Source organism: Sinocyclocheilus grahami, unplaced genomic scaffold (assembly GCF_001515645.1).
Source record: "Sinocyclocheilus grahami isolate Dianchi unplaced genomic scaffold, SAMN03320097.WGS_v1.1 scaffold777.1, whole genome shotgun sequence".
NCBI classification, from domain to species: domain Eukaryota; kingdom Metazoa; phylum Chordata; class Actinopteri; order Cypriniformes; family Cyprinidae; genus Sinocyclocheilus; species Sinocyclocheilus grahami.
This window is the reverse complement of record NW_015505956.1, coordinates 319,947-332,298: the sequence shown is the minus strand read 5'-3', so window position 1 is coordinate 332,298 and position 12,352 is coordinate 319,947. Positions and strand designations below refer to the sequence as shown.

The following is a 12,352-nucleotide window of genomic DNA, read 5'->3' as shown; positions in this document are numbered from 1 at the left end:
AGGTGCCCGTGTGTAGTGATTCCCCCTTCGGGCGATCCCACATGTGTACTCTTCCACGATACGGCTCCCCTCACGGTAAGCCCGTGTCTTTCCCTGGTAGTCGTTCTCTGTCATCTCTGTTGTGTAGTCGTCTCACCCCAGGCGGGTTGAGTCTACCGCAGGGACTTCCATATGTAGCACTGCCCTGGGCCAGTCCATATGTGTATTCCACATGATACCTCCTATGCGCAGGATGTGGCTTCCGTAGCGCTCCCAACTGGGTACGCTTTCCCAGTGTTATTCAATGTACCATTGTATGGAACAGCAGTGACTGACTGAAAGGGAACGTCTCGGTTACTTGTGTAACCCTCGTTCCCTGAAGGAGGGAAAGGAGACGTTACGTTCCGTCGCCACAGTTGCTGTACCACCGCTGTACGGCCGGGGCGCGTAGTCTTGGCTCCTCAGCGAAAAACTGATGTGCGCTCTCCTTTTATACCCGCGCTGCGAGGCGAGGTGCCCGTGGCAAAACACGCACGCCAACTGTCATTGGCTTGTTTAGTTTACACTCAAAGGTGATTGGGCTCTCGGGCGAGATCCCAATTCGTCAGTCACCACTGACGTAATGTCTCCATTCCCTCCTTCAGGGAACGAGGGTAACACAAGTAACCGAGATGTTCCATGCAAACTTCTTGTGTCATGACTTGTGAAAGCATTAAAACAGAAACATAATTTAAACAAAATGTTTTCAAAAGTTCATTTTCCAAATGAATCTGAAACTGTCTAAATATTCATTACTATTCATTCATTACAACTATTTGTTTGTATCATCATTCAAATATGTTCATGCTAGTCTCCAGTTGGCATTTTGTTTGCGTTCAAATACAAACCCGATTCCAAAAAAGTTGGGACACTGTACAAATTGTGAATAAATGTTGGGCACCTCATATTGAGGTTGTACATTCTTACATTACACACACTTGTTGATTGTAGGAATGATGACACCACACAATAGAGGATTTTTTTCAACATGTTTTCGATAATTTAGAGGTGCATATCGGGCTAACATTTGGCCTTAAAATCTTCAAGTGTGTGGCCAGCCTAATGAACAAAAGCCCTCATCCTGACATCTCTTACAGTTTATTAGGAAGCATAGTGACTTCTGTGGAATATGTCTTGTTAAGGCTCTATAAAAGGATGTGGGGCAATTTTAGACATGGCCCTGTACTTGCACTATACTTTATGCAGATTTTCATACATCAATTGTTAGTCAGCAAGGGAAAAACATATAAAAATCAACCATGGAGCAATTTAAGAAGGATTCATTTTCACTAGTACAACAAATTTCACTGCAAGCCATTTAGCAAAATAAATAAATAATACAATAATAATAAACAAATTAAGGTGTTACAACCATCTTAATACAGAAAAGCAGGGGCAACATCAGTCATTTTGATAGGAGGTGATTAATAAAAGCAGTAAAGAAGTCCATGACAACACTGTACAATATTCCATTAAAGCAGTGTTAAAAGTGGAAAAATGCTACCTTTGTATATTATTAGTCTTATTACATATACTACTAATAATACTTATTTACAGTTTATTGTTATTTTACACTGTAAACACCCTTTTATCTAATTTGGAATTAAAACTAATGCATAGTTCAGTCATGAAACTCTCCTGGGTAGCTGACTGGGTCTTCCAAGCTGGCAACACAGTCAAATCTATTAAACCAATTTTTCCTTTCTACGCAACCTTATTTATTTCCACCCCAACCTGGTCTAACTCAATACTGCATGCCTTTATCCCTCCTCCACCCCAGCACCACCAGTCTAGATCTACTACAGTAGTTTTCCCTATTTTTCCTAGCAACAGTAAAATGAATCCACTGCAATTCGAAGTATGTTTGAGTATTAAGTAAAAGTGGAATTGTATACATGAAAGCTAAAAGGGAAAGAAGCATATCAATTTCAGAACATTATCACAAAAAGATATGCTTGAGGGAAACAGTCATGGGTTTAAATTAAAAGTGCATGGTTTAAATATATATCAATCAATTTGTGGGGTATAATTGGAAGTAAAGATTTTATCACGTTTGCTGAAATACCATTTTCAATGTACTTTAGTCTATTACCCACCCCTAAATGTCACTTGAAAACAAGCAAAGTGTGATGGGTGGTTTAACATGTAGATTAGATGGTCTCTTCAGATCTAAAATAATTATTTTGGACAGAAAGTACAGGTTTACTGGTGTGCAAGAATTGTTCCAGTGTAGCCCAGTGCACCAGACTACTTTGAGTATTGATTAAAAGTCAGCATCTCATATTCTGATCATTTAAATAATCAATATGAAAAAAGATAACATTCAGAGTTTAAATAGCAATGAGTTTGTTCGTGGATCAGAGTGTTGGATAGTGAAATCCAGACACAAGATTATGTGTATGATTGTAGTTCCTCATTGCTATTTAAACTCTGAATGTTATCTTTTTTCATATTCTGACCATTTAAATAATCAATATGAAAAAAGATAACATTCAGAGTTTAAATAGCAATGAGGAACTACAATCATACACATAATCTTGTGTCTGGATTTCACTATCCAACACTCTGATCCACGAACAAACTCATACCAATAGTTGCTTACCCAAGGAACTGAGCTCCAGAGGGTCCAACCTCAATCAGCCTGCTAGCTAGACCGTCACCCTCTACCATGGGGGGCATGGTTGCCAGTCGGTGCCTTTTCACCAGTCTACAGGTGACTCGAGTAGGGGCACTGCATTTCCGCGGTGGAATGATCAGTCGTAGGCCATTGTGCCGGCATCCACGCATGGCACCTCCACGGGCATCCACCATGAAGCTTACTAAGAAACTGGATTGAGGACGTACAATGTTAAAATTAATTTTAAAAAGGCATCATATAATCAGATGAAGTAAGAGTTTAGTAACATTTAATAAAGAACCACTTAATGGAAACCATATGCATGTCATGAAATCACAAGTCACTTCGAAAGATGATCATGATATTCAAGCCTGGTCTCATTGTTTACGCGTATGTATTAGCACATAACATTTACTTGTACAAATTTTTTTTTTTTAATGTTTGGATAGATATTGAAATGTGACACTGGACCTTAAGTCTTAAGTCGCTGGGGTATATTTGTAGCAATAGCCAAAAAAAACATTGTATGGGTCAAAATTATTGATTTTTCTTTCAAGCCAAAAATCATTAGGATATTAAGTAAAGATCATGTTCAATAAAGATATGTTGTAAATGTCCAACCGTAAATATATTAAAACTTAATTTTTGATTAGTAATATGCATTGCCAAGAACTTCATTTGGACAACTTTTGTTTTTCCCAGTATTTTGATTTTTTTGCACCCACAGATTCCATATTTTCAAATAGTTGTATCTCGGCCAAATATTGTCCTATCCTAATAAACCATACATCAATGGAAAGCTTATTTATTCAGATCTATACATCTTAATTTCAGAAAATTGACCCTTATGACTGGTTTTGTGGTCCAGGGTCACAAATGTATAATAAGGATGAACTGACAACATCTAAAATGTAAACATTATTTGTGCATTTACAGCTATAAAAACTATAATATTAAAACCTAAAACTAAACATAACCACTGTTACAGAGTGTATAAAATAATGTATAAAATGTAACAAGACAGAAACATTTTATTTTCTTAAAAATAAAAGCTTGAATTTGATCAGGTTATGTTTGGTTTTATTTACGGTAATGTTGTACATTTTATTGTCTATGCAAACGTAAGTAAATGTACATAGAACCACACAAGGTAAAATACATACAAATACCTATAAACATTACCAAAACAACATATATCAGTGTTTGATTTTCATGCAAACACACACAACATCTGTCTGGAAATGTGATTTGGATATACAATCCTAGAGACACAACATGCACAGCAAACAAAAATGTCCATGTTTATGTATATGAAACTTCTGTTGATGTTTATTTAATAAAAATTCCTTATGCAATCACTATCTGCTGTTTATTGTAATGCACTTTATTGACTTTCAGTAGTTAACCTGGATCTTTGTACACATTGTACACCAACACAAGTTTTCTTATTCCTTAAACTCAACCCTCACAGAATGCAGGTCAGCACAAAACAAACAATCATTGAACATTTTTTGTTCCTGAAACAAAATGCATAATCTACTATTGTTCTTTCAAAGAAAATGCTTTATTTTTATTTATGGCTCAATTTTTATTGTATGTACGTATCTTTGATACATTTAAATTTAAATTAATCATTTGTCTTATTGTATTATATTTTTTGTTGTATAATTTGTTCTTTTCTTGTTCTATGCTAAGTCTGGCTTCATAGCAATGATATAAACAACTAATGCCTGGATGATGATGATAATAATAATAATAATATCTTAAAAGTATGTTATGTTACGGTAACATGTTACAGTAATGGTGTAATATCACATTATACTGTATAAGTTTTGTCTGCCACAAAATCCATGATTAAAAAAATTTATGAGAAACAGACAAATACTGTGTTAGTCTCAAAGACATGTTTGTGAAATGACAAATAACATTCAGATGACTTCAAACTTGCAGTGCCTTTTGGCATTTTTAGGGTATACAAATTTTGATAATCCAAGAGGCATAGCAAGAAGATGGCAGATTAAGTGATCCTTGTGCTCTGAGGTCAAATGACACGTTGCAGTCACCTGCTATTGTCATGGTCATGACATGGAGAACAACGGCTGACGACCAAAAATACCATCCATCAGAGAGAAAAAGTCAGAAAGAGAGAATGTTTGAGAAAGTTCTGAGAAAGTGAATGAGTGAACTTACAGTAAGTGAGAAGTGATATAGTAACTTTGCATTTTCAAGGCCACCATTCTACAAGTTTCTAGTTGTTAAAAGTGTGTGTAGAATATACAGTATATGCATATTTAAAAATAAATAAATTATAATAATACCAAGGCAATACCAATAAGACCAGTAACATATAAATAAGATAAATAAATAAGAGTCCATTTTGATTCCATGTTGACTGTTAATACAAAGAGTTTCAGTATCCGTATGTGTGAGTAAGAGTGTGTTTGATAGAGAGCATGCAGTTGTTTTCCATACCCAGAATGAGCAGGACTTGAGGACAGTGCTATGTTGTCCAAGTTTTCCATTTCCCAGCTATATGATTCCTTTTCATTTTCTCTTGCAAGAGAAGACACCTGGAGTGAATATAGGCATCTTTGTTAAAACTGGGGCTTTATCTACTAATGCAGACTTGAAATGCAGAACTCAAGAAGCCAGAATCTGTAAAAACCTGTATATTTATTTAAAAAGAAAAGGTTTACTAATCTGTTCATTAATCATATCAGTTCTATAAGGCCACCACTTGGTATCACAAATAAAAGCCATCATATAAAACATTATTTTACAATAATAATAATAATAATAACAATAATAATAAATAAATACTAATAAAAAAAAATCAACTTTACCTGGTTACTATATATCATATCCTCCATCATCCCATAATGTTTTACAGGGAAGTGTCTTTGGTAAGTGGGTGTGTAGGACCTATCCAAACTAAAGAAAAACATACAGTATACACAACATCAATCAATAGGTTGTCATCGTTACCTTTATTTATATAGCACTTTATAGACCAATTTGGTGTTTGCAAACAGTGATGACGTTTTTTTGTGGGCGGAGTCTATCTGGTGGCAGAAAATGACAGTTTTAAAGTAGCAGTCTATGGAAGCCATGGAATAAAAGAATAAAAAAGGTAATTTTGAGTTTGTATTTCAAAATTCTGACTTTTTTTCTCGCAATTCCGATATTATATTTCACAATTCTGATAAGAAAAAATCAACTTGTCATTCTCTCTTTTCCCCTCGGCTCAGAATCATGAGTTTATATCCCACACTTCTTGCTTTTTTCTCCCTAAAGAATTGACAAAATTGCAATTGTTGAGTTAAATTGAGTTATAAAGTCTGAAATAGGAGATATAAACTTGCATTTGTGAGAAAAAAAAGAATTGTGAGATAAAATAGGTAAATGTTATAGGTTTATATACTATTTCATGTCATAATAGGGCTAATACAATATTTTCCCTTTGAACTGCATTTGTGAATATTATGTAGAGCTATTGTTTAAATCAAATTTATGCTTTAAAAGTAGGGTAATCATAGCAGGTTTCATCCATTCTGTCCGTTTAAACGTCTGCGTTTAGCTTCAAATGGTATCTTTGATGACAGTATTCTTTAAAAATTATTTGTATTCCGATTCTGACATCCAAAGGCACAACAATAATTTTTTTCTCTTATTCCATGGATTTTACCCGTTTCCCTCCACTTGTTCCCAGTGTTTTTCTGCCACCACAATGCACGCGCAGCTGCGACGTAACTGTGACGTCTACTCCAAACTGGTCTATAGAATACAGACTGTGTCAAAGCCATCGTATCAAAGTATCATTACTGATAAAAAATCCATCCATCCAGTAGCAACTAGCTCTCAAAATACACTGTTTTCAAACAAAAATAGTGGATCATCTTTAAGACACACTGATATGTAGAAAGTGCAGAGTTCCTCACATACCTTTGTAAGCGACTATGTCAGCATTAGCAGACAGAAAAATAAGTGAGTTACAAATAAATTAGCAGGTTTTAGAAAACAAGTATAACCCTATTTATCAACTTGTATTTAATTAAGTATCAAAACTAACATACCTGTCTGATTGTCCTCCTTCTAAACTGAAGCGCAAGTAATTCATGCCATCCAGGTACTGCCCAGGTAGAGAGTCATCTCCTAACTCTCTCAAATCCTCTGCTCTCAAATATTCTCCACCATCACCAGTCATGGTGTCATCACCTGGTGACAGACAGATGATGTTGTTACTGTAATTACATATATCTACAAACAAATTAAAAGCATTTTTTATAATAAACTAATCACTTTAGAGAGACCTTGAGAGAAAAAAAACCTGGAAGCACATATATACACACATAAATGCACACAACCTTTATTTGACAGATTCTTCAATGTTTCAGTTTACATTTGTTAAAGATTGCATATATCAGCAAAGCCTCTATGATATGGTACGACAGCAATCTACACTGAAGCAGTCCTAGGGCATTAAAGGGGTGCATAGACCGTTTTTTGAACATTAAAGCATGTCAACATATTCTGTTACACCAAATACACAAAATAATTATCTTTAAAAAAGCCTCATATGACCCCTTTAAAGTCAAGGGTAAGTTAAAAGCAGCTCTGCCACAGTATGGCCAGCAGGGGCAGTGTCTCTAGCCCAGGGTTCCTCAATAGGCAGCCCACGGGCCAGAGAAAAAAGTTTGGCCCACGCTAATTTCAAATAATGTGGCATGAAAATTCAAACGCAGCATCAGAAAGCTACATTAACTTGCATCGTGTCTACACCAGACACGAGCGGCGCGGCACAATAAAATACAAGAACTCGTTATAATCAGTGATGCTGTCTTGGATGCGGCGCGACACGACAAATCCCCGACAGTAAACTGCTGACTCTTCTTATTTATAACGTACTGACACAACGTTCAAATGATTTGCAATGCTTTGTCGCATCCAGTGTAGATACGATGTGACAGCAAAAACATGGCGAGTGTGTAGAAAAGAAAAGTTGACACGGAAAATAGATGATTCAAATGTGAATGGACTGAACAGTTTTGAGTGAGTGAGTGAGTGACTGATATCTTTGTTATAACATACTGACACAACGTTCAAATGATTTGCAATGCTTTGTCGCATCCAGTGTAGATACGATGTGACAGCAAAAACATGGCGAGTGTGTAGAAAAGAAAAGTTGACACGGAAAATAGATGATTCAAATGTGAATGGACTGAACAGTTTTGAGTGAGTGAGTGAGTGACTGATATCTTTGTTATGGCATACACGTGTTGGTTCGCAGTGAGTTCACAGTTTTAACGTAGGCTACAAGTTTGCTTTAATTTATTTTCAAGATCTGAGGTAAACTATCTATTGTTGCTTTTACTATGGCTATAAAGATAACGCAAAATAATATTCAAACTCACATTAGACACTTTTATCTTTGAATAAAGCACATAATCATTATCTGAGATTATCGCTGTCATATTTTGTATGTTGTTCAACGAAGCGTTTGAGAGAGGCGGGGCATAGAGGACCTACAATAATGTACAGTATTTTAAAAATAATGTGTTTTTTGAACATTAAAGCATGTCAACATATTCTGTTACACCAAATACACAAAATAATTATCTTTAAAAAAGCCTCATATGACCCCTTTAAAGTCAAGGGTAAGTTAAAAGCAGCTCTGCCACAGTATGGCCAGCAGGGGCAGTGTCTCTAGCCCAGGGTTCCTCAATAGGCAGCCCACGGGCCAGAGAAAAAAGTTTGGCCCACGCTAATTTCAAATAATGTGGCATGAAAATTCAAACGCAGCATCAGAAAGCTACATTAACTTGCATCGTGTCTACACCAGACACGAGCGGCGCGGCACAATAAAATACAAGAACTCGTTATAATCAGTGATGCTGTCTTGGATGCGGCGCGACACGACAAATCCCCGACAGTAAACTGCTGACTCTTCTATTTATAACATACTGACACAACGTTCAAATGATTTGCAATGCTTTGTCGCATCCAGTGTAGATACGATGTGACAGCAAAAACATGGCGAGTGTGTAGAAAAGAAAAGTTGACACGGAAAATAGATGATTCAAATGTGAATGGACTGAACAGTTTTGAGTGAGTGAGTGAGTGACTGATATCTTTGTTATGGCATACACGTGTTGGTTCGCAGTGAGTTCACAGTTTTAACGTAGGCTACAAGTTTGCTTTAATTTATTTTCAAGATCTGAGGTAAACTATCTATTGTTGCTTTTACTATGGCTATAAAGATAACGCAAAATAATATTCAAACTCACATTAGACACTTTTATCTTTGAATAAAGCACATAATCATTATCTGAGATTATCGCTGTCATATTTTGTATGTTGTTCCTGCCACGACGTCGCAGAAAATAAAAACCGTTCCTAAAATAGAATCCCATGTCGCTTATAAAGAATGAGAATGTGACGTAACGCCACGTTGAGTTCTGGGAAACTGCTTTGTTTATCCGCCATACTTGCAGGATAGCGCTGCCTTTCTGCTATTGAGTTTAGGGCAGTATTTGATTGTTTGTCGTGATTGTGAAAAATGTCACCAGTGTATGTCATTCATGCTGCATCGAGAATTGCAACAGGAACTCAGACCATCGTTCTGAGAGAAAACTGGACAATGCAATATGTTTTTTCGCCTTTTCTATGTGTAAAAACACCTACGGAAGGAGGTCGTAGAGAAGACAGCGAATAGTAAATCTGTTAATATCACTGATTAAACCCACTGACTCTAATTCAATAAAATAATCACATTGCTGTGTGTTTTTGAACGTTTTAATTTTGTTGGTTTAATAATTACCTTCTTTGCGAGCATGACTCTCACTAGGCTTGTGGATTAGCAGAACTTGAACAGGGGACTTTCTAAAATGCTTAAGTGGCTTAATGTACCAAGACAGTGATAAAGACAAATTTGTAAAGCATATACTATGTGCAGATATGCATATAAGCTCAAAATATGAACAAAACGCGTTTATTTACACGTTAAAGAACACGCTTAATGCACACGAGACAGTACACACGTGACATATCTTATTAATAAAGCATAATATGTGCAGAAAAACAGATGAGCCCAAAATATGAACTTTAAATATCAATGTCTTAATCCATAAGCGCGTTCTACATTAGTTTTCTAAAGAGAGGGAAACTATTTACGTTTAAACATGTCGCGTTAATATTCTGGCTCATCTGCATGTCTTTTAGCAGTGTCTTACATTAAGCCAGCATTTTAAAATGCTTCAAAACTGTTAACAAGCTCCTAGGGATTTGATTTTGCTTGTCATTTGTTGAAATACATATAAAAAGTACAGTGAGTTCCTATCTGTTTGCTGAATGTGACCCACAATCTCTGATTCTCCTCGGTGGCCATGGAAAAATGAATATTTATAATGACAACAATTATACTTTGTCATTTAAAAGTTTCCAACAAAGAAATGGATGGACTTCTGTCAGCTTGTTGAACACACACTTTTATTTGGATAATCAACCATATGATGGCTGAAGCAGCAGCGAGCATTCAGCGGGCGATACTAAAACAAAAGATAAGCAGTTATCCATATAGAAAATGAGAAGTAACCATGGGAACGGATAGCGTATCCTGCTAATATGGCGGTGCCTTCCCGAAATCCAATGCGGAGTGAAAAGATTGTGACGTAACTCCTCATTCTCTATAGTCACGTGTCACTGTTGCGGGTGGTTAGGACAAAAACTACAAGGAAAAGATACTTTTTATCGCGTCGTGTCTGGTTGGGACACACGGTGTTACAGTTTGATCCCCCCCCCCCCCAAACAAAATCTAAGCAAACAAATATTAATACTGACAAATCTACTAATTGAATCTGCAATTAGGGAAAGCGGAGAGAAGAGATCCAGTCTGGGAATGAGCAGGAACAGTTGATTTGCATGGCAGACATGGAGATCCAGATTTTTTGTTTGTACATTTGTTTTTAATATTCAACAGGCAAAGTAATGCTGTATCTAAACGCAAAAAATTTCATAATTGTTTGAATAAAACAGACTACTGGAGAAAAAAAATCTGAATATTCATCTTGTGATTATTTTAACAAAAGCAACAATAATATAATAATTGTAATAATAATAAAAAAATATATATATAGGTCAGTGGCCCTTGGTTTGGTATTGTTGGCAGAATTCGGCCCTCGGCGAAAACTAATTGAGGAACCCTGCTCTAGTCTGTGCTGTAAGCCAATGAGCTGACAGTAAAGGCAAGACATACTGTTGACCGACATTGGAGTTTGGCTTTCAGTTGCATATTGGCTGCCTAAAGTGTGGAACAATGAGAAAAACAACACAGACAGTACGTAATATAATTAATAAATTATTAGCAAAAAAAAAAAAAACCTGTCTGAGTCTTAGATAGCCAGATCTCTGTCAGTCTCTCAGACGCTATAGGTGTTCAAACTTCCACACTTTTACTTTCACCCTTAAAAATCAAAACATTTGTGTTTTGTGGTTTTTAGTCAATGTCTCTTAGCGGTAACACTTTATAATAACTTTCATTAATAAATCATTAACAAACATATATAATGCTTAACGGATCATTAGTTAATATATATATTCACATAGCTAGAAACATGAGAAAATGTGCTTGTTAATGTTTACTAATCTTATTAAACATTACCTAATGGTTGACAGATAATTAATATAAATTACAATGCTTACAAATGTCATTAAACTTTTAATTCATATGATCATGTACTTCTTGAAAATCTACAAATTATTTAAACAGATGCTATACAATGATATACAAAAGCTTTTGTTAATGTACAACATTTTTGCTGCTATTGGGGTGTGATATGTGTAAGGTTAGGGATTGGTGGTATGGGTAGGTTTAAGGGTTGGGTAAGGGGTGGTCAAAAGTGTACAGGGGTCAGTTTGATTACTATAAAGGAACATGGTTCAATCTGTATACATTGTTTTACAGTATCTTCTTGAAAAATTTATAAATTTTCTTCTGCTGATGTATGATTCAAGGAATACCCTGTTTAATGATATAGTATACTAATATAAGTGTTGAGGCAATAAAAAAAACATGTTTTGCTCCCAAATTACAATGTGTCTTTAAGAAGCATTTATATAAACTTAATTAACCTTTTACACAAACGTTGTTACAGCAACTAAAAGTCCAATGCCCATAAAGGTACTGAATGATAAGTAAACATTTATAAACATTTACAAATGAGGAATAGTTTCCACTTTAGATTGAGTACTACATAAACATGAACAACTAATTAATAAAGTATTTGTTAAGATGAGTAAATAGTAGAAGACTACACAACAAACAGAGACCAAATATATGACCTTTACAGACTGTGATTATGAGTTAATGAATAATATGTTAATATGAATAGTTAAGTGAATAGTAAAGAGCTTAAAATTGCTGATTAAGCTAATTTTTTCCACAACATTTGTAAAAAGAGCACTGGGTAATATGTGAACTGAAGTTTAAGGACATTTGTTAGCATTCAAAAGTACATTAACAAATAAGCTTGTAATAATTGTATAATTTCTATTAAAATCATTTGTAGATTTTTAAAAAGTGCATGATCGTATGAATTGAAAGTTTCATGATATTTATAAGCATTTTAATGTACATTAAATAATGATCTGTTAATCATAAGGTAATATTTAATAAGTACATTAGTAAACATTAACAAGCACATTATCTCTTATTTCTAACGT

The 12,352-nt window shown here is 35.2% G+C and overlaps 1 protein-coding gene across 1 annotated transcript in view; it reads right to left on the bottom strand.

Annotated features, from left to right (window-relative positions):
- Positions 1-12,352, bottom strand: part of LOC107561528 (ankyrin-2-like) — a 168,761-nt gene that overhangs the window by 28,640 nt on the left and 127,769 nt on the right. Inside the window, 6 exon segments of the mRNA XM_016245991.1 lie at positions 2,621-2,845; positions 4,699-4,734; positions 5,108-5,205; positions 5,479-5,566; positions 6,578-6,589; positions 6,709-6,850. Coding sequence (XP_016101477.1) covers positions 2,621-2,845; positions 4,699-4,734; positions 5,108-5,205; positions 5,479-5,566; positions 6,578-6,589; positions 6,709-6,850 — 601 coding nt within the window.